Here is a 23,764-nt window from a genome sequence, read left to right as displayed (position 1 = left end):
ATGATCAGAAAGAATGAAACTTGGGACTTGGTTGATAGGCCAGATCAGAAGAAAGTCATAGGTGTCAAGTGGGTTTTTAGAGCCAAATTCAACTCTGATGGCTCTTTAAACAAACATAAAGCAAGATTGGTGGTAAAGGGCCATAGTCAAGAGTATGGCACAGACTTCATGGAGACATTTGCTCCAGTAGCTAGGCTTGACACAATCAAGCTTCTTTTTACCTTGGCTGCACAGAAACAGTAGAAGATTCACCAATTGGATGTGAAGTCAGCCTTTTTGAATGGTTTTCTGAAGGAGGAAATTTACATAGAGCAGCTAGAGGGATTTAAAGTCCAAGGAGAAGAGGACAAGGTCTATAGGCTGAAGAAGGCCTTATATGGCCTGAAACAGGCACTTAGAGCCTGGTATGACAGAATCGATGAGTATCTGTCAAGGCTTGGGTTTGAGAAAAGCCTAAGTGAGAAAACACTTTATGTGAAGAAAGCTGAGGATGAAACTTTGTTGATTATTTCAATTTATGTAGATGATCTGCTAGTGACTGGAAGCAGAACTGATCTGATCAATAACCTCAAGACTCAAATGAAGGAAATGTTTGATATGACTGACTTAGGAGTCATGACATACTTTCTTGGAATGGAAGTGAACCAGTTTGATCGAAGAATCTTCATTAGCCAGTATGCTTTTGCCCTGAAGATCCTAGACAAGTTCTGCATGTCAAATTGCAAATCAGTGAGCACACCAATGGCTCAAGGAGAGAAGCTGACCAGCTTTGGAAACCAAGAGAGAGTTGATGAGAAGGAGTACAGAAGCTTAGTTGGCTGTTTGCTCTATTTGACAGCAACTAGACTTGACCTTATGCATGCTGTTAGCTTGTTGTCTAGATTCATGCACTATTGTGACACATCTCATTTCAAAGCAGCAAAAAGGTTACTTATATACATCAAGGGAACCTTGAAGCTTGGTGTCATGTTCAAGAAAGAAAATGAGCTTAAACTTGTGGGATATTCAGATAGTGACTGGGCAGGTTCTGCAGATGACATGAAAAGCACCTCAGGTTACTTCTTCACACTTGGCTCTGGAGTATTTTACTGGAGTTCAAAGAAGCAACAATCTGTTGCTCAATCCACAGCTGAAACAGAATACATTTCTGCTGCAACAGCTGTAAATCAAGCTATTTGGCTTAGAAAGTTGCTATATGATCTAAATGAAAAGCAACTTAAGCATACTGAAATCATGGTTGACAATCAATCAGCAATGGCTATTGCTAAGAATCCAGTTTTTCATGGAAAAACCAAGCATTTTAGGATTAAGTTTCATTTTGTTCGAAAGGCTGAACAAACAGGTGAAATCAGTCTTATTTATTGTAGCTCACAGGACCAATTGGCTGATATTTTGACTAAACCTCTTGGCACATCAAGGTTCGAGGACGTAAGGAGTAAAGTTTATGTTGCATACAGACCAAGGAGGAGTGTTGAGCATTGGCCTGCAATGCAACATGTGACCAGCAGCTACTTCAAGCAGACCAGAAATGTAGCAGAACCGAGAGCAGCAACAGCTTGGTGCATTTTGGTTTCATTTTGTTCAAATGTAATTTGCTTAGTTAGTTTGTAATTTGTAATCTAAGTTAGTAAGATTTTTTATTTGTACTTGATGTAATGGCTGATGTATCAGCTAGCTTTAATTTGAATTTCAATCTTGTATTAATTAAGTATAGGTGGGAGCAGTTACATTGTTAGATAACTGTCAAATTCTCTTTGTAACTTACATATAATTTGATATTATCAATTAAAGATCATGTTTTCAGCTCAATCTTCTTGTTGTTCAAATTTCTTATCATTTTTAAACTTTTGTTTCATTTTTTTACTTACTGTCATTTTTAGCAAAACTTGGTTTGTTTTGTGATTGGTTGCTGTATTTGTTTTAACAGTTGTCACTGAAAAGGAGAAGAAAGTGAATGATCTTGAAGTCAAAGCAAAGACCAAGTGCTTCTTTGGCTTGTGGCCCAACATCAAGTCTCGCTACCAGCTTAGCAGGAAAGCAGAAGAAGCTGCTGCTACTTTTGATGAGCTTATCAAAGATTGCCAATTTGAGCGCTTGGGATACCGTGATCTTCCTGAACCCATAGTCCATACAGACTTTGAGGCCTTTAAATCAAGAGATGAGGTTTTCAATGATATCATGGAGTCACTGAAAGATGCAACAACAAGCATGATTGGAATGTACGGGATGGCTGGTGTGGGCAAAACATCGCTGGTCAACGAAGTTGAGAGACAACTCCATGAGGTTAAGTTATTCGATTCAGTAGTTAGGGTAATTGTATCTCGAATTCCTAACATTAAAGAAGTCCAAGACCAAATGGCGTACTCATTGGGTTTGAAGCTTGAAGAAAACAGTCCGGTTGTAAGAGCCCGTAGATTGTGTGAAAGTTAAGGAAGTAGAAAAATGTTCTTATTATTTTGGATGATCTTTGGAAGAAACTGGATCTAGCGGAAGTCGGAATTCCATTTGGAAGTCAACACAAAGGGATGCAAAATACTGTTGACCTCAAGATATCAAAATGTTCTAAGCAATGGGATGGGTGCTACAAAGACCTTTGCAATTGGTGATTTAGATGACGAAGAAGCTTGGGAGTTCTTTAAGAAGATCGCCAGGGACAGTTTTGAAAGTGATGAGCAATTGAGGTAGCCAAGAAACGTGCAAGATTACCGCTCGCCCTTGCAGCAGTCGCTAGGGCGTTGCGAAATAGAAGTTTGTTTGTTTGGAGGGATGCTTTACAACAACGACAGAGGCCCTACTTAAACAAAAGCTCGAGTGAGATATCTGCTGAGGTACATTCGGCTATTGAGTTGAGTATCAATCATTTATCGAGTGAAGACCTCAAGCAGATTTTCCTACTTTGCAGTTTACTGCGTCGTGACACTAGGATTGAAGACTTGTTGAGATATGCTTGTGGTTTGGGTCTAATTAAAGGCGTCAACACCATGAAAGCAGCACGAGATAGGCTGTTAAAAATGATGAGTACCCTCAAAGAATCTTGTTTGTTACTTGATAGTAAAAGAACCAATGAGGAGTGCTTTGATGTGCACGATCTTACTTATATTGTGGCCAAATCAATCGCTTCAAATGACAATCAAGTGCTTGCTTTAATAGAGTAGGATAATGATGAGGATGAGGATGAGGATGTAGTAACAGATTGGCCAAATGGAGAGTCAATGAAAGAGTGCAACAAGATTATTTTGTAGAATCCTAGTATCAACAAGCTTCCTGACCAGTTGAATTGTCCGCAACTTTTTCTTTTCCTTTTGTTTAGCGAGGATCTCTCCTTGACGTTGCCAGATAACTTCTTCAAGGAAGCAAAAAATCTTAAAGTCTTAGATTTGACTGGAGTGCAATTTTCGTCTTTACCTTCATCAATTGGTCTCCTAACTAGCCTCAATACATTGTGCCTAGATTACTGCAAGATGGGAGACAACCTAACCATTATTAGAGCGCTCAAGAACTTAAATGTGCTTAGCCTTTTGCAATCTGATATCAAAATTGTACCCAAGGAAATTAGGCAATTGTTGAAGCTAAAGTTGTTAGATGTAAGTGGTTGTACTAAACTCGAAAAAGTTTCAGCTGACGTCTTGCCACGTTTGTCAAAATTTGAAGAACTATATATGGGTGGCACTTCTATTCAATGGGGACAACCCAATGCTAGTCTTGCTGAACTGAACACACTGTCTCATTTGTCCACTTTAGAAGTTCAAATTCCGGACGCCGAGGCTGCCCCACAAGATTTCTTTCGAAAGTTGCAAAATATGGAAAGATACAAGATTTTCATAGGAAAAGAATGAGAGCGGTTTGGCTACTATCAATATTCAAGAACCTTAAAACTCAGGCTAAACACAAGCATTGATGATTTGGATCATGGAATTAAGATATTGGTAGGGAGAACTCAAGCTTTAGAATTGGATGAACTGAAAGGTGTGAAGATTGCACTGAAGGAGTTAACAGATGAGGAAAGGCTATCACATTTGCAGAATCTGCATATCCAAAATGGTTTGGATATTGAATCTATCACTAATGATAGAAATGAGTTGCCGGGATTGCAGTCTTTGACATTGCAGGGTCTTCCTCAACTCGTTGGCTTTTGCGCTCAAGACAAAATCGATGCTACCTCATTGCCTCAACGTGAATTGCCACTCTTCGGAGAAAAGGTATCTATAATTCAATATCTTTCAAGGCTTTCTTTCCTTTTTCTGAATCATGCCGTATTGCTCTTGCGTTGTTGCTTAGTTATGTGAGATTTTTTTCCCTTTTTCTGATCATATGATGGGTTCTTCTGTCACCAATACTCTCAACATATTTTATATTTACCAGAAATTTTCTATCATATGACACTTTTTATTTGTTGGCAGACTTTATTTTTTTTATTATATTTGATAATTGCAAAAGTAGAATTATATATTCATTTTTTTTACAATATTTATTTGAAAGTAGAATTAACTATGTGTATGGTTGTAGATATGGTTCCCTTTTTTGGAGAAATTGCAGTTGTCATCGCTTAATGTTACAAGGATATGGCACAACCAATTATCAAATGTATCTTTTTACACTCATGAGAAGCTAACCACATTGATAATCGAGGATTGTGGAAACATAAAATACCTGTTATCATTTTCTATGGCTAAATATCTAGTTCATCTCAAATATTTTGAGATAACTAAGTGCAACTGCCTAGAGGAGATAATTTTTTGGGAGGATATAGAAGAAGAAACTCAAGCTACCATGACTTTATCATTATTTCCTCAGTTAAAGTCCTTGGAGCTAAAGGATCTTCAGCATTTGAGTGGATTTTGCTTCAGTTCTCAAAATAAAGTTATTGAATTTCCATTTATGAAGTCAATGACGATATACAACTGTCCAAACTTGGAGGGTTTCATATGTAGATATACAAGGGAAGGGAACCAACGAATCTCTAGTCAAGGTGATCTGTTTGACAATAAGGTGGGTTAATTCTTAATTTTTAGGTTTATTCATTTTCTCCTTGTTGACTTTGGCTGTAATGGTTTAGTGGAAGGAAAATTAAAAGGATGAAAAATTAAAGGAGTAAAAATAGAAAATATATATTTTTCTTTTTATTCATTTCTTGGTACACTTGAAAATGAGATAAATGAAAATGGAATTTTTGAAAAATGCATATTTTTAGACTAACAAGCATCTCTCTCATTTTTTCTCTTATTACTTCAATTTGTAATGATTTATTTTTATGCATTAGAATAAAAATGAAATTTCTCTTATTTTTTCATCTCTTTTTTCACTAACTATACTAAAAAATAAATGTTTTTTTTTCACTTTTCCACAAACCCACACAATAAATGAAAAAAAACAACTAGCTTCTAATTTCATTATATTGGCACGAGTGCAGATTGCATTTCCCAAACTACAACATTTGACAGTTGAAGGATGTGATAAGTTGTTAACCATTTTCCTATCTAATATGCTGACAACATTTCGAAGGCTGCACCAACAGCAGGTATTTGAAATCATGCATGAAGAAGAAGAAACCACTTTACTTGCAACCGCTCAACTAAGAGAATTGTATATTAGAGGATTACCAACGTTGAAATATATTTGGAAAAATGAACCCAAAGGAATTTTTTCATTTTAAAAAATCTGTGCAATATCTGCTATGGGCTGTCGAAGTTTGAAGAATGTATTTCCAGCCTCAGTAGCCAAAGACCTACCACAACTTGGTTATCTTTCAATATTTGATTGTGGAGTGGAGGAGATTGTTTCCAAATTAGAGGAAGGATTAGAATCGGAAACGGCCGTCAATTTCGAGTTTGATCAACTACACACCCTGGTACTTTCGAGGCTACCAGAATTGAAATATTTCTACCCGGGTAAGCATACCGCAAAGTGGCCAATGTTAAACGAGTTGGAAGTAGCTGGGTGTGAGAAATTGAAGATATTGGGTACACAACTGAACACTAACAATGGGCAACTTGACTCCCCAATCCATCCACCACTTTTCTTGGTTGAAAAGGTAACTTTGCTTTACTCTAATTAAGAATCGTTGAAAATATTATTTAGAAAAAATAGTAATTCTTAATTCGAAGATGAACATATTGACTCCAAAGTTCTTTTTTGATTGGTTTTCAGGTCATCCCTAAACTACAGCTTTTGACATTAGATACTGATTGCATTGCAATGATAAGTGATAGTCAATTTTCAAGCAGCCTTTTTCATGAAATAAAATCTTTTCGAGTGGTTGGCCACGGTGCTAAATCAATTGATTTTCGAATTTCTTTCTTTGAGAGATTCTACACTCTTGAAAACCTTACCATCTCTTATTATGAAATAAAAGAGCTATTTTGTTCCGAAGGAGATACCGCTAATGAGGAGATGTATGCTGGGACTTTGTCAACAATTAGAAACTTAAAATTGGTAGCTCTTAATAATCTAAAAGATTATTTATGGAAGCAAGACGTACAGGTAGACCACATTCTACCCAAACTTGAGACTCTTCAAGTTCACTTTTGTTGCAATTTGATCTGCTTAGGATCATCCTCAGCATCATTTCAAAATCTCACCATATTGGATGTGCAGTTTTGCAAAACAATGGAATACTTAGATACATGTTTAGCAATCCAAGGTATGGCCCAACTCAAGAAGTTGATGGTAAGAGACTGCATTTCAATGACAGAAATAGTTGCAACTGAGGGAGATGAAGCAACTTGTGACATTATTTTCAGCAAGTTGAAAAGTTTGGAACTTATGAATCTATCGCGACTTAAGAGCTTTTGTTCAGGCAATCACACATTTGGATTCCCATGTTTAGAGGAATTAATAGTGAGTGGTTGCCCTGAATTGGAGATATTTTGTATGGGAGTTTTAACTCATCCACCATTATTGGCAAAATGCGGATATGATAATGAACATTGGTGTAGTGACCTTAAAAACACTATCCAAGAAGTGTATTCAATAAAGGTATTATTGTATATTCCTTTAATTTACCTTTGGTTATTCTAGCTTATTCCATAGTATCATTCTTTCTTTCATATGGTTTGGGTTGGCTTCATTATAACCTTTATGAATTTTAATCCTTGTTTCTTTTTTCAGATTTTGTAGGCTGAATTTTCCAAGTCAATTGAAATATGGAAGAACATTCATGGAGGTTTAGATTTCAAGAAACTTAAGGTTTTAGAAGTCAATTGTGAAGGGTTGAGAAAATGATTTAAGTATGATCACTAGTGGCACTGACATTATTCTCTTGGGATAGAAAGAAACAACTTAGAGATTCGCTTTCCATCTCTTTCCATTGAAAGGTGATATCCCATTTTTGTTTTCTTGCATCATTGTTTTCTTTCATGTTTTTTTTTTTTTTTGTTTCTGATTCCCTATTCTTGTTGTACTACTTGTTTTTCTCTAGCAAACTAACGTTACTTATAGGAACAGAGAATTATGGGTGTGAGAAACTGGAGAAAGATATGGCACAACCGGTCAACTAACTGTGTGAATCTATATGGCACAACCGGTCAACTAACAGAACTTACCTTTTAAACACAAGCATACATATAATACAAGATGTACTAAGTGCTGTATGAACTTACCTTTTCAAAATACAAAACCAGTAAATCTTTTAGGGACTAATATGTATTTTTTTACTTTTCTCTTATTAGCTCCACTTTTATCCAAATGTTGATCTATATAAATATATTGTTTAACAAATCAATAGCAAACATTTTTATACAATGTGCATAATCTTAAATAAATTCATTTTTGATTTTTCACATTTTACATTCTATTCAGTTTAGTCCCTAAACTTGAAATAGGCATAATTTTTTTATTTCTAGCTTCGGATTAAAATCCGATTTTATATATTTCCATTAGGGATACTTTTTATTTCTAATTAAACTTCATGGCAGGTTTTACATTTATTCAATTTGGTTCTTAATGTAACAAAGTTAGCAAACTTAAACTAACTTTACAATTTAGTCCTTTTTATAATCTAAGTTTTAAACCTATCAATTTCAAGTCTAATTCATCAATTAATCAATAATGACAACTGACTAAAACTTTAACAATTCATCAAATTGGTACATGGGCTAGCTAAACCAAACTCTCATGATCATAAATTTATAAAAATTACAAGAAAATGACTTAATTTCATTACCTAATTAATGATAGATTGTTTGGAAAGATTTTTGAAGGTTTCCAAGCTCTCAACTATGGTGGACGGTGGAAGGAAGGAAAAAATGATTAAATTCCGCAATTTTTTCCTTTTATATAAAATTAATCTCTAATTAATCTAGGTTATTTAGCTTAATCATGTTTTGATTAATATATTTCAACTATTAATCCTATTTAGTAGATAGTGTCATCATCATACACCAACTATGAGAAATTCATGTTTAATTACTATTTTGAAATTTTGGTTAATTGTTATTCAAGTCATCGAGTCTTTTGCTAATTAAAATTTAATAGCGATTGAATTTTTATAATTTAATCTCTGAGCCTTAATTAACTATTTAATTGACAAAATTTCTCAACCATTCTTCAATATATTTTATATTAACTCCATAAATATTCTTATTTTATATTTACGGATTTGGTTTATGAAAATAAAATTTCAAATTCACAATTTTTTGGTACCATTGAAAATCGGATAGTTACATGCAATTTTCAAAATAAAAAATGCTTGGCAAGTGCATCCATATTCTGTTATTAACACAATCAAATGAATTTTGTAGGTGTCATTACCTTTGTTAAAGGATTCGACAATTGTAGACATGGGGAAGATGGAAAGGATATGGGATGACCAACTTGAGATGAACTCCTCCAAATTAAAACACCTTGAAGTGCATAGTTGTGTGAAACTATCAAACATTTTCCCACTTAATATGCTGGGAGGACTTCAGAGACTAAAAAATCTGCAAGTAATGGAGTGTGCCTCATTAGAAGAATTATTTGAACACAAATTCACTGAGGCAGAAATAAACACCAAGTTGTATTTCCTCAAATGACATACTATGCTACCAAAACTGAAGAGTATTTTGGATCAATATGGTATGTGAAACATGTCCACAAGATGCATTAATTTTCTATTTCTTATTCTAACATAGTAATTAGTAAAAGTAGATGTGCATGTTTTACTTTCTGCTTAAATCCATCTACATCTAATCCATAAGCATTCTCTGGATAGCTATCCTGATCTGAATTCTAATAGCATGCATGTTTACTAACTAAAACGAAGGGCCAAGGATGAAAATAGTATTAGTATTAAGCAATGTTGACAGCTTCAGGAGTGTCTGGTTATGCAATAAACTGTTGGCACAATTCTATACCCTTTATCTAATTTCATCCTTGCTATCCTAATCCGATTTCAAATAGTATGCATGTTTACCATCTAAAACGGAAGACCAAGCATGAGATTTGTATTAGTGTTATGCGACATTGAGAGTTCAAGAGTGTCTGGATATGCAATAAACTCATTGCCATAATTCCATTTCCTTTATCGAAATTAATCCTTGCTTTTGTTTAACACATTTGTCAACTGACCAGGGCACATTCCCTTGCTTATAAGAACTGAGATTGGAAAGCAATGGCAACATGAAAGAGATATGGCATGGACAACTTCCAGAAGGGTGTATTTTAAGCTGAAAGTTTTGGAGCTCTTAAATCTTCAAAATATTGTTGAGAGTGATGCTTCCATTAATGAAATATTTCCATGTGAATATTTAAATAACCTTAAACATTTAAAGCTTCTTTACACTTTATTGTTTGCCTTCCAAAACCCTTTTGCTTCTTTTTTTTCTTTGAAGAATTCTTAAAATCATTTTTTCTGTTTAAAATATATGAAAATAAGAAAATTTTACTATTTATATTCTCTTAATAATATCATTTATGTCACCAAAAGTTTTGGGTGTTACAAAATATCTGAATGATAAATAATTTTATCTTTATGATATATTCATAATATATAGTAAATTTTATAAATAATTATAAAATAGTAATATATGATGAATAATATAACAAATTATTGATAAATCTAAGCTATTATTTAAATCTCTATTTGAGTTGGTATTACGAGTCAATCGGGCATCAAATCAATTAAAAAATTACGAATATTTCTTGAAAGTAAAATAATTATACTATTTGAAGATATTTTTATCATTTTATTTTAACAAAATCATTAGAAATATACTTTATTTTGTCTTAATTTGTTCTAATACCTTGGTTTACTTATTTTAATTTAAAGATTTCAAATGAATAGAAATTTATGACATTTTGGTTATTCATTATTTCTTTTTTTTCTTAAATTTAATAAGGTTAATAAAGTATCTGACATTTAAAAAATATTAAAGTTTATATCTTACACTAAAAAATAACTGTAACTGAATTTTTAAATAGAAAACAATTTTTAATAAAAAGAGTACATACATATACTTTTACAATAATTACCTACAGTTTTTAATATAACATTTTCTTTGAAAAATACAACTCTTTAACATGTTTTAAATTGTTTATGTTTTTAAATTCGCTTAACCTTGCATAAATTCGAATGTGATAAATTGTTTATGTTTGTATAAGGTGATAAATGCTTTAATTTGATATTTGTGTTGTTTCTTTTAAAGAGAAGCTACTTCAAATTGCATCAATGATGTTGTATATTTAGATTTCGACATTTTACCAATAAAGGCCCATTTCTTACTTTATTTACGGAAATGGGTCATTTTTTTTATTATTTACCGGAATGGGCCAAAAACACTAAAGTGCGTCCACGTAAGAACGTTTTAAAAGGAAATTTCAGAAAAACGCGTCCCTGAGGGAGCGTTTTGTCATGTCAGCACAAAACACTCTTACGTGGACGCGCTTTGCTGACGTGGCAAAACGCTCCCTTAGAGACGCGTTTTAGCCTGTGTTTTTTTAAGGTTAGGGCTATTTGCGTGTTTAGTGTCTAAGGTTTATAGGTTTAGGGTTTTAAGATTTATGATTTAAGGTTTAAGGTTTTGAGATTTAGTGTAATGAACCGAAAGTTACGGTATCGGAAATTGAGTCTTGAATACTGTTTCCGTGAAATTAATTCATGAATATTTATTAGAAATATTTATGAATTATAGTTGAATGGTTATTTAGTGTTTAATTAAGTGAAGTAGCTTGAATTTAGTTTAAAGGACTAAATTGCATACGGTATAAAAGTTTAATTATAGATTAAAGATTAGTAAAGGGACTAATCTAGCAATTAGACCCTAAGTGCCATGTGTGTGAATGTATGATATAACATGTGTAATAGTTGGTAAAGATATTAAATGTGTTAAAGTAGTTTTTCTTATAGATTAAGTTATTTTATTAGAATAATATTATATTATTAATATTATTATATTGAATATAGATTTATGAGTAAGTTAAAAAAAGAAAGAAAGAAAGAAAGATAGATAGAAAGAGTTACAAAGAGCAAACGTGAGAAAGAAAGAAAGAAAGAAAGAAAGAAATAGAAAAGGGAAATTTGAGGATTAAGGCCCTAAAGCTTGATTGGTAAGATGTTTTAGCTTATTTTCTTATAATTTTTATGTTTATGGATGCCTAATTCAAAGTTCTACATGTATGAGGTTAAAATGAAGAAAAATAGAAAATTTTTAGATATTGATTTAGTTGAATAAATTGAGGTTTTATGGGTTAAATTGATAGAAATTGAAGTTAGAAGTGAAAATTGAGTGATTTATTAAAAGAATTCTAAGTTAGGTTTAAATAGGGATTAAGTTGAATAGAGCTCAAAATTTATGTTTTATAATGAATTTTATGAGTTAGAAATTGTTAATGAGTTGATTAAAAGAGAATATGAAGCTTAAGTTAAAGAAAAAAGATTAGTAATGGAAAAAGGACGAAATTGGAATTTTGTAAAAGTTTGATAGAAAGTGAAAATGTGTTTTATGAATTAGTATATTGATGATTTTTAATTGTATGATTGTTAGTAGCAAGCGTAGCACGGATCGTCATCAAAGAAGGAAAAGAAAGTGAATGAAGATATCGATTAAATTCGATAAATAGTGGTTTGTATTTCTATAAACCGAGCTTAATCGTTATTGCTATATTTGATATTTATATTGTATGAAAATGTGAATGAGGTAAGTATTTTTACCAATATTGAAATGAATGTGATTTTGAATACCCTATTAATGATGTCGGGCTAGTCGGATATAGTTGACATGTCATAGGAATTGAAAGTATTGGGATATTTCGACATTGAGTCGATGAGACACTATGTGTCGACTATGTTAAAGTTCGGATTTTTCCGATGAAGTACTTTGTGTACTATAATGTTAAAGTTCCGGATTTGTTCCGATGAAGCACTATGTGCTTATCCCGGAGTGTGGGTTGGATCCGTGTATCCGTTAGTGTCCGAATTATGTTAATAAGGGTAAATAAAGTAAAGATTATTAAAGTACTTATTGATATTGAATAATAGCAATAATGTGTTTGAATTACCATGTTTTAAAGTTGATTAAGCTATTGTTTATAGAAATACCACTGAGAGTATTCGAAGCGTACGGTTTGTTTCCGTGTGCAGGCTAGGTACGAAAGTATAAGGATTCAGCATACAAGCCGATCCCCGAACTCAAATTGGTGAAGTTTCTGTCTTTTTGGAAAATGGCATTGTACCTAGGATGTCTTTTGGTCATTTTGAAAGTATCTAAGTTGTTAAGTGATATTTTGGTATGTTTTGTAAATGTTACCAAAACCTTAAGTATGGTATGTTTTGATATGTTAGTGAAGAGTAATAAGAGGAAGTGTTGGTAAATATTGTAGAGAGAAGAAATGAAGATGTTATAAACTTAGTTATCAACATTATATACTAAAACAGATTTGGACAGTAACAGTAGTCCAACTTTGAAAATATACCAAAAATAGTATAAAGTGAATTAGATAATGAATAAAATATTTAATTGAAGCTTAATGAATCTATTTTTATATGGAAGAAGCAAAATAGGTAAAAGAGTTGTATTTTATGAGATATTTACGTTTTGGTGAAACAGGGTTAGAGCAATTTCTGGATTCCCTGTTTTGACTTTAGAAATTCACTATAAATTTTTTATTAATAATTAGGACTCAAAATTTATATTTATGGATTACTTATTGAGTCTATTTTTAATTTAAAGAAATGGAATAGTCATTGGATTTCTGTACAGGAAGAAATTTGATTCGTAGTGCACAAGGGTCAGAGTAGCCGAACCCTGAAACAGGGGAGACTTTTTCTAATAAACTGTACTAATTGGCCTGACCAAAAATTCTAGAAAAAAATTAGTAAGTAGATATATGAGTCTAGTTTCAGGAAAAATTTACAGAATTGGATTTTGAGTTTCGTAACTCGAGATATGATTTTTTTAGCGACCGTGATGCAGATGGATAGTTTACTACGAAAATTGTTTAAGTGCTAAGATAAGTTTTATAATGTCTCCTGCTTGACTTCGGCAACGGTCTCGGGTAGGGGGACGTTACAATATTGATTGGTATCAGAGCTAATTAGGTTTAGTCGGTTCTAGGACTAAATCGAATGTCAATGTGAATCTAGAGGTACATGCCATTACTGAGTCAAATTTGAGTTGGGATTGGATGCTGATATGTTTGTTGAATATTTTTGTTTTATAGCATTAAGAATGTCTGATAAAAGCATTGAGGATACTGATCAAGAGATTTATAGTGAAGATGATGAACCGTATAATGTGACTAAATCGGAGTCTGCAACTCCAAGTGTGAATCCAGTAGGAAATCAACCGAATGTTGGAAGTGATAATACTGAAGTCTTTAGAATAATCGCCGATGCCCTTCAAAAAGTGGTAGGAACTATGCTTGCTACGTCCTCTATCCCTACTACCCAAAGAGCTCCAATTAAAGAATTGAGAAAATATGGAGCTACAGAATTTTTGGGTGCAAAGGGAATTGATTCGACTACTGCTGAAAATTGGTTAAAGACTACAAAGAGAGTTCTGAAGCAACTTGAATGTACACCACAAGAAAGCTTAGTGTGTGTTGTCTCATTACTACAAGAGGAAGCTTTAGTATGGTGGGAATTAGTGATTCAGAATGTACTTGAGGAACAGATAAGTTGGGACTTCTTTCAAAAAGAGTTTCAAAATAAGTATTTGGGAGAAATGTACATAGAGGACAAAAGACAAGAGTTCTTAACACTGAAACAAGGTGAGATGCTTATAGTGGATTATGAACGAGAATTTATGAGATTGAGCAGATATGCCACTGAGTTTGTACCGACTGAAGCCCACCGATGTAAAAGATTTTTAAGAGGATTACGTGATGAATTTAGACTACAGTTGATGCCTCTTAGAATCACTGAGTTTGCGGATTTAATGGAAAGAGCTAAGATGATTGAACAAATTCTCGGAAGGGATAAAAAGTCTGAAGTTTCTCGTTCGACTGAAAAACGTCCCGGAATGGTTAGTTCAAGTCCGCAGCCTAAGCGGTCAAAGGAATCACGAGGTAATTAGAGATTTAGTTCTCGATCAGAAAAAAGTGATCGAGGTCGGAAAAGACAGACTACTGTGTCTACTGGCAGTATCCGAAGTCCAGTTCAGAATACTGAAATTCCAATATGTGAGCATTGTGGAAACCGACACAAAGAGGAATATAGAAAGTTGACTGGAGGTTGTTTCCGTTGTGGAGCTACCGGTCACTTTATTAAAGATTGCCCAAAGATATCTGGAACAACACCAACAGTAGTACAAAGATCTGAATTTGCTTCCAGAGGCCGAGGATCATGCCGAAGTAGTTCGTTTGCTAGAGGTGGTACTAGAAGAACTAGTGAAAGTGCTACACAACAATCTGAAGCTAGAGCTCCAGCTCGAGCGTATCTTGTGAGGACTCAAGAAGAGAAAGATGCTCACGATGTGGTGACAGATATATTCTTATTAAATTCAGCACCCGTTTATGCTTTAATAAACCCTGGGTCATTACATTCATATGTTAATATGAAAGTAGTTGAGACAAAAAAAATTAGAGTCTGAATTGTCTAAAGTTATGATAGAAGTGTCTTGTCCACTGGGACAAACTACTTTAGTGAACCATATATGTCGAAGATGTTCGTTAATGATTCAAGATAGAATATTCCTGTTGATCTATTGATTATGCCATTTGGCGACTTTGATGTTATTTTGGGAATGGGTGGTTATCGAACATGGAGTGATTTTAGACTGTTATAAGAAGAAGTTTATTGTTGGAATGAAAGTGAAGATACGATTGAAGTAAATGGTATTTGGACTAGTGGATCAATTCGTATTGTTTGACCATTAAAGCTAGCAAGCTTCTTCATCGAGGTTGTAATGCTTTCTTAGCATATGTAATTAATTCGGATTCAGTTGAAAGTCAGTGTAGTAAAATTCAGATTGTATGTGAATTTTCTGATGTATTCCCTGAGGAATTACCTGGATTACCCCCTGATCGAGAGGTAGAATTTGTGATTGAAGTCTACCCAGGTACAGATCCGGTATTGATACCCCAGTACCGTATGACACCTATTGAGCTAAAGGAATTAAAAGTACAGTTGCAAGACTTATTGGACAGAGGTTTTATATGACCTAGTACATCACCATGGGGAGCTCCAATGTTGTTTGTTAAGAAGAAAGATGGGTCGATGCGGTTGTGCATTGATTATCGACAACTCAACAAATTGATTGTTAAGAACAAGTATCCACTTCCCCGAATAGATGATTTGTTTGATCAACTGAAAGGAGCTTCCGTATTTTCAAAGATTGATCTGAGGTCGGGATACTATCAGTTGCAAATAAAAGAGTGTGACATATTGAAGACGGCATTCCGTATGAGGTATGGGCATTATGAATTCTTAGTAATGCCATTTGGACTGACAAATGCCCCTGCTGCTTTTATGGATCTTATGAATCGGATTTTTCAGCCATACTTGGATCAGTTCATAATAGTTTTTATCGACGATATTTTGGTGTATTCCAAGTCAGAAAAAGACCATAAGCAACATTTCCGGATTATTTTGCAAATACTACGAGAAAAGCAATTGTATGGAAAATTGAGCAAGTGTGAATTCTGGTTATCAGAAGTTGTGTTTCTTGGTCATGTCGTATCAGCGGATGGAATTCGAGTGGATCCAAAGAAGATTGAAGCAGTTATTCTGTAGAAAGTTCTTAAGAATGTATCAGATGTACGAAGTTTTCTCGGATTGGCTGGTTACTATCGAAGATTCATCAACGGATTTTCAAAGATAGCCTTACCGATGACCAAGCTACTACAGAAGAATATTTCATTTGTTTGGAATGAGCAATGTCAGAAAAGTTTTGAAGCATTAAAGCGAATGTTAACTGAGGCACCGGTGTTGACTTTACCAGAATCAGAAAGAGATTTTGTAGTGTACAGTGATGCTTCATTGAGTGGACTGGGATGTGTACTGATGCAGAATGGGAAAGTCATTGCTTATGCTTCACGGCAACTGAAACCGCATGAACGCAACTATCCAACTCATGATTTAGAATTAGCAGCTGTAATTTTTGCCTTGAAGATTTGGAAGCACTATCTTTATGGTGAAAAGTGCTATGTTTATACGGATCATAAAAGTTTAAAGTATCTGCTTTCACAAAAAGAATTGAATCTGAGACAAAGGCGTTGGATAGAGCTTCTGAAAGACTATGATTGTGTCATAGACTATCATCCAGGGAGGGCTAATGTAGTAGTCGATGCACTGAGTAGAAAAGCTGCGATTGAATTACGAGCAATGTTTGCACAACTTAGTATCACTGAAGATGGAAGTCTTTTGGTGAATTAAGAATAAAGCCGATAATGTTTGATCGAATCGGATCAGCACAGTTAGAAGATGATAAGTTGTTAAAGAAAAGAGAGATGATTCAGAATGGTACAACGGAAAATTTTAGCATTGATGGAAATGGTTGTCTAAGATTTCAGAATCGACTTTGCATTCCGGATAATTCTGAGTTGAAAGAGTTAATTCTTCGAGAAGCTCATAATAGTCCATTTGCATTTCATCCTGGAGGTATGAAAATGTATCGTGATTTGCGTGAATTGTATTAGTGGTCGGGAATGAAAAAGGATATAAGCGAATATGTGGCAAAGTGTTTGACTTTCAACGAGTGAAAGCGAACATCAAGTTCCATCGGGATTACTTCAACCTATCAATATTCACGAATGGAAATGGGACCAAATAACGATGGACTTTGTGGCGGGATTACCGGCGTCTACAAGTAAAAGAATGTTATTTGGGTAATAGTTGATCGACTTACGAAGTCACTCATTTCTTAGTGTGAGAACCGATTGGTCGTTAAAGAAACTTCTTGAGGTTTATGTTAGGAAATCATTAGATTACATGGTATTCCAAAATCAATAATTTCGGCAGAGATCCAAGGTTTACGTCAAGGTTTTGGAAGCAATTACATGAATCTTTCGATTTTCGACTTCACTTTAGTACGACTTTTCATCCACGATGATGGTCAATCTGAGCAGGTAATACAAATTTTAGAAGATACGCTTGAGCACTGTATGATTGATTTTGAGCCTAACTGGGAATATTATTTGTCATTAGCGAATTTGTATATAATAATAGTTTCGATCAAGTATCTGAGATGGCACCGTATGAGGCTTTGTATGGACGAAGATGCCGATCACCCGTATGTTGGATGAATGAATGAGAAGAAGATGATTGGACTGAATTGGTTCAAGAAAGCGGAAAATCTGATTAAGAAAATTTGGGAAAGATTGAAAGCGCTTTTGATAGGCGAAATCGTATCTGATTTGAAACGATGGGATATTGAATACTCGATCGGGGATAAAGTATTTTAAAAGTTTCACCTTGGAAGAAAATTCTAAGATTTGGGCAAAAGGAAAATTAAGTCCTCGTTTTATTGGGCCTTACGAAGTTATTGAGAGAATTGGACGATGGCGTATCGATTGGCCTTACCTCTGAACTACGAGAAAATGCACGATGTCTTCCATGTTTTTATGCTAAGAAGATATCGATCGGATCCTTCACATGTTATTACGACCGAGAATGTAGAGATTTAACGACTTATCGTATGAAGAAGAACCGGTTGAGATTCTAGCACGAGAGGTAAAAGAATTACGTAATAAGCGTATTCCTTTAGTAAAAGTGCTATGGTGAAGTCACAGTGTTGAAGAAGCTACATGGGAACCGGAAAAAGCGATGAGATCTCAATACCCCATCTCTTTTCGAGTAAATTTCGAGGACGAAATTTATTAAGGAGAGAATTGTAATGAACCGAAAGTTACGGTATCAAAAATTGAGTCTTGAGTCTTGTTTACGTGAAATTAATTCATGAATATTTATTAGAAATATTTATGAATTATAGTTGAATAGTTATTTAGTGTTTAATTAAGTGAAGTAGCTTGAATTTGGTTTAAAGGACTAAATTGCATACGGTATAAAAGTTTAATTATAGATTAAAGATTAGTAAAGGGACTAATCTAGCAATTAGACCCTAAGTGCCATGTGTGTGAATGTATGATATAACATGTGTAATAGTTGGTAAAGATATTAAATGTGTTAAAGTAGTTTTCTTATAGATTAAGTTATTTTATTAGAATAATATTATATTATTAATATTATTATATTGAATATAGATTTATGAGTAAGTTAAAAAAGAAAGAAAGAAAGAAAGATAGATAGAAAGAGTTACAGAGAGCAAGCGTGAGAAAGAAAGAAAGAAAGAAAGAAAGAAAGAAATAGAAAAGGAAATTTGAGGATTAAGGCCCTAAAGCTTGATTGGTAAGATGTTTTAGCTTATTTTCTTATAATTTTTATGTTTATGGATGCCTAATTCAAAGTTCTACATGTATGAGGTTAAAATGAAGAAAAATAGAAAATTTTAGATATTGATTTAGTTGAATAAATTGAGGTTTTATGGGTTAAATTGATAGAAATTGAAGTTAGAAGTGAAAATTGAGTGATTTATTAAAAGAATTCTAAGTTAGGTTTAAATAGGGATTAAGTTGAATAGAGCTCAAAATTTATGTTTTATAATGAATTTTATGAGTTAGAAATTGTTAATGAGTTGATTAAAAGAGAATATGAAGCTTAAGTTAAAGAAAAAAGATTAGTAATGGAAAAAGGACGAAATTGGAATTTTGTAAAAGTTTGATAGAAAGTGAAAATGTGTTTTATGAATTAGTATATTGATGATTTTTAATTGTATGATTGTTAGTAGCAAACGTAGCATCGGATCGTCATCAAAGAAGGAAAAGAGAAAGTGAATGAAGATATCGATTAAATTCGATAAATAGTGGTTTGTATTTCTATAAACCGAGCTTAATCGTTATTGCTATATTTGATATTTATATTGTATGAAAATGTGAATGAGGTAAGTATTTTTACCAATATTGAAATGAATGTGATTTTGAATACCCTATTAATGATTGTCGGGCTAGTCGGATATAGTTGACATGTCATAGGAATTGGAAGTATTGGGATATTTCGACATTGAGTCGATGAGACACTATGTGTGGACTCTTCGTTAAAGTTCTGGATTTGTTCGATGAAGCACTATGTGCTTATCCCGAGTGTGGGTTGGATCCGTGTATCCGTTAGTGTCCGAGTTATGTTAATAAGGGTAAATGAAGTAAAATTATTAAAATCTTGATTGATATTGAATAATAGCAATAATGTGTTTGAATTACCATGTTTTAAAGTTGATTAAGCTATTGTTTATAGAAATACCACTGAGAGTATTCTCAGCGACGGTTTGTTTTTGTCTTGAGCTAGGTACAAAAGTATAAGGACTCAACATACAAGCCGATCCACGAACTCAAATTGGTGAAGTTTCTATCTTTTGGAAAATGGCATTGTACCTAGGATGTCTTTTGGTCATTTTGAAAGTATCTAAGTTGTTAAGTGATATTTTGGTATGTTTTGTAAATGTTACCAAAACCTTAAGTATGGTATGTTTTGATTTGTTAGTGAAGAGTAATAAGAGGAAGTGTTGATAAATATTGTAGAGAGAAGAAATGAAGATGTTATAAACTTAGTTATCAACATTTTATACTAAAATAGATTTAGACAGTAACAGTAGTCCAACTTTGAAAATATACCAAAAATAATATAAAGTGAATTAGATGATGAATAAAATATGTAATTGAAGCTTAATGAATCTATTTTTATATGGAAGAAACAAAATAGGTAAAAGAGTTGTATTTTATGAGATATTTATGTTTTGGTGAAATAGGGTTAGAGCAATTTCTGGATTCCCTATTTTGACTTTAGAAATTCACCATAAATTGTATATTAATAATTAGGACTCAAAATTTATATGTATGGATTCCTTATTGAGTCTATTTTTAATTGAAACAAATGGAATAGTCATTGTATTTATGTACAGGAATAAATTTGATTCGTAGTGCACAAGGGTCAGAGTAGCCGAATCCTGAAACAGGAGAGACTTTTTCTAATAAACTGTACTAATTGGTCTGACCAAAAATTCTAGAAAAAAATTAGTAAGTAGATATATGAGTCTAGTTTCATGGAAAATTTATGGAATTGGATTTCGAGTTTCGTAAATCGAGATATGATTTTTTTAGCGACCGTGACGCAGATGGATAGTTTACTACGAAAACTGTTTAAGTGCTAAGATAAGTTTTGTAATGTCTCCTGCTTGACTCCGGCAACGGTCTCGGGTAGGGGGACGTTACATTTAGGATTTAAGGTTTAGTCACGTCAGCAAAGTGCATCCATGTCAGCGTGTTTTGTGCTGACATGGCAAAACGTTCTCTCGGGGATGCGTTTTTCTAGAATTTTCCCTTAAAACGCTCCTACGTGAATGTGTTTTAGTGTTTTTGACCCATTCCAATAAATAATAAAAAAGTGGCCCATTTCCGTATATAAAATAGGAAATAGGCTTTTATTGGTAAAATGATCTTTGATTTGATGATTACGTCAAATGTGGGTTGTTATATATATTTTTTAGTTTTTTAACATAATTTGATTTCTTTACGTTATTATGTTATTAGCCTAAGTTAAATTGTTAACAATTTTTATTGAAATTTTGATGTCAATTTTTGTTAAAACTACTATTCATATAGAATTCTTTTTTACCATAACAAATTTAAATGTACAGTTTTAAGAAAAATCCCAATTGGTATTTATGACATTATTTTTATTATTACATGGTTATCAAGTGAACTTTTAAATTTTTAAATGTCATTGTATATTTTATAGAAGAATTTTAATAGTAGTAATAATTAATTCTACATTTTAATTTCAAAAAGTAGATAAATTAAAATTTTAAAAATAAAAGTAGGGATGTTAAATTCTAAATACACTAAACGTATAAAGACTGAAAATATATTTTATCTTTAATTTTTTACTCTGTAATTTATGAAGATACAAATGTTTAGCTGTCACGTGCCATTTCATGATACCCACATGACCAGCCTCCTCAATTATTGAACAAGTGGCCAACTTTCTCAATTATTGAACAAGGTGAAAACAAAATAAGGTTGAAACTTCAAAAGATATTTATACTATCCTTGATAAAAATATTACTACTTCTACTCAAATTTCCCTAAATTGCCCACGGATAAAAAATTTATATGTTAATTTTTTTAAAAATTATTTAATAATAGATATTGGTGAAATGATAATAAACTTGTATTATAATATTATTCTAACATGTATTTAATTATTGAATTTATAAATTCTTTTATTTAAAAATTTCAAAAGTATAAATTTTTTATCATAATAATCTTTTTAGTTTTATTTAATTTTTACGTTAATTTTATTTAATTAATCATAACTAATTAGAACTAAAACAATATTAAGAAGAAATTACTTAAGGTTCAAAAGTGTATAAAATAGGATAAATTATATCGATTGTTCTTAAACTTTAATTAAAATTACATCTCAGTCATTCAACTTTTAAAAGTTATATAATTACCATTAAAGGTATTGAAATATTATATTTTGTCACTCATCCGTTAACTTCATTAAGTGGGTGATGTGGTACATTAATTTAAAGGTTAATAATCAATTTAGCCCATGAACTATAATTAAAATATCAATTTGATAATTTTAAATTTTTCTTAAGAAGAATTTTAAAAATTTAAAGAGTAGACTACTTAGATAGTCATCCAAGTTTTAGCGCGTTCCTATTTTGGTCACCGATTTTTTTTTGTTAATTTAGTCACCCGTTAGATTAATTGTTATTTTTAGTCACTCCATTAAAATGTCTTGGTCACTAAACAAATGTTGACATGATTGTCTTTTAATTGGTATAAAAACAAATTTAACCCTTAACACTTTACACATTTTGTCTATTTGTTCCTAATCCTAAAAATTCAACAAATTTAACCCTCAATATTTGCTTATTTTGGCAATTTAGTCCAAATTCAAAAAAAAATCATAGTTTTAAAAACTTGAAAATATATAAAATTTATTATAAAATGACATAAAATATAAATTACTAAAATATAGATAAAATTACATAAATGATTAAATATGAATTTGGTTGAGGATTCAAATAAATATTTCTTTAATTTTATCAATTTTTTAAGGATTCAACAAAATTTAACCCTCAATTTTCCTTGAATTTTTTGAGTAAATATTTTTTTTCTTTAAACCTCACCCAACTAAACGAGTCTTTTGAATTACTTTTTTGAATCAATCACTACCAAATTCTACTAGAACCATGATCAAATAGTTGGTTGAGGGATTCAAATAAAAAAGCCTTTAATTATAGAAACATTTTTGGCTCCATTTCAATGGCAAAATGCAGGGCTTTGAGGGATTCAGATGCTTAAGACTAAGTGATACTTCATTAATTGATTTTTCCTCATTAAAAGAAAATGAGAAACAAAATTTGGGTATGTTTGTAAAAAAAAAAAAGACTTTCGATGTGGGTTTAGCGGTGAGTGCTCGATGATGAAGTGGTGATGTAGTTTGTGTCTAGTAAAGTTGGGTATCGATTTGGTATGGTATTTGAGATTGTGAGGTTTGGGTGAGAGTATTAAGAACAATGAAAAACTTGAAGATGATTGGGGAAGGAGATGAGGGGATGATTGTTGTTTTACAAAGTTTGATCTCTTTTGTTTGCTTGGCCAAAAAAATCTAGTAATAGGATAAAAAATTAAACTTGTTTTCTTGTAAATTTTTTAATTGCAATGTTGTGCGGTTGCATATATAAAAAATAGGAGCATTTTGTGGGTGCATGATTCCTGTTGAAGCATATACTCGGGGGTGGGTGCAGGGCGAACGATTTCAAAGCGGACTCCCCATTCATTAGATAGAGAAGATCCCCACTAATTTTGAGTTTGTGTTTTGATTCTTTATTTTTTTTGGGATGTTTTATATTTTGAATATATTATTTATAAATTTTTAGAACTTAGACTAAATTGAAAAATGTGCAAATATTAAAGGTTAAATTTCTTGAATTTTAGAATTAGAACCAAATAGCAATTAATCCTTTATGTAATTATATATATATTAAATATTTTATATTTTATGTCCTTTTATAATAAATTATAGATATTTCAAGTTCTTATAATTTTTGAATTTGGACTAAATTGAAAAAATATGCAAACATTGAGGATTAATTTTGTTGATTTTCTAGAGTTAAGACCAACTTGACAAAATGTGTAAAGTGTTAATGGCTAAATTTATTATTATATTAATCAAAAGACTAACACGTTAGCATTTCATTCAATGACCAAAGTATTTTAATGGTGGAGTGATTAAAAATGACAATTAATCTAATGGAAGTAACTAAATTAACAACAACAAAAG

At 32.3% G+C, this 23,764-nt stretch overlaps 1 protein-coding gene across 1 annotated transcript; it reads left to right on the top strand.

Moving 5' to 3' along the window:
- Positions 1–5,530: 5,530 nt before the first annotated feature.
- Positions 5,531–9,767, top strand: LOC128284226 (uncharacterized). Its single transcript, XM_053022091.1, has 5 exons — positions 5,531–6,031; positions 6,148–6,975; positions 7,108–7,313; positions 8,739–9,054; positions 9,550–9,767. Exons 1-3 carry the CDS (start codon positions 5,675–5,677, stop codon positions 7,114–7,116), a joined length of 1,194 nt encoding a protein of 397 aa, XP_052878051.1. The 5' UTR covers positions 5,531–5,674; the 3' UTR covers positions 7,117–7,313; positions 8,739–9,054; positions 9,550–9,767.
- The last annotated feature ends 13,997 nt before the right edge of the window (positions 9,768–23,764 follow it).

This window comes from Gossypium arboreum, chromosome 11 (assembly GCF_025698485.1).
Source record: "Gossypium arboreum isolate Shixiya-1 chromosome 11, ASM2569848v2, whole genome shotgun sequence".
Classification (NCBI taxonomy): Eukaryota; Viridiplantae; Streptophyta; class Magnoliopsida; order Malvales; family Malvaceae; genus Gossypium; species Gossypium arboreum.
Note: the sequence above shows the minus strand (reverse complement) of the source record. Positions and strands in the feature narration are given on the sequence as shown.

Coding starts and splice junctions, on each gene's coding strand:
- LOC128284226 (XM_053022091.1), top strand. CDS start 5,675: ATGGGCTGTCGAAGTTTGAAGAATGTATTTCCAGCCTCAGTAGCCAAA. Junction 6,032..6,147: donor CACTTTTCTTGGTTGAAAAG/GTAACTTTGCTT, acceptor ATTGGTTTTCAG/GTCATCCCTAAACTACAGCT.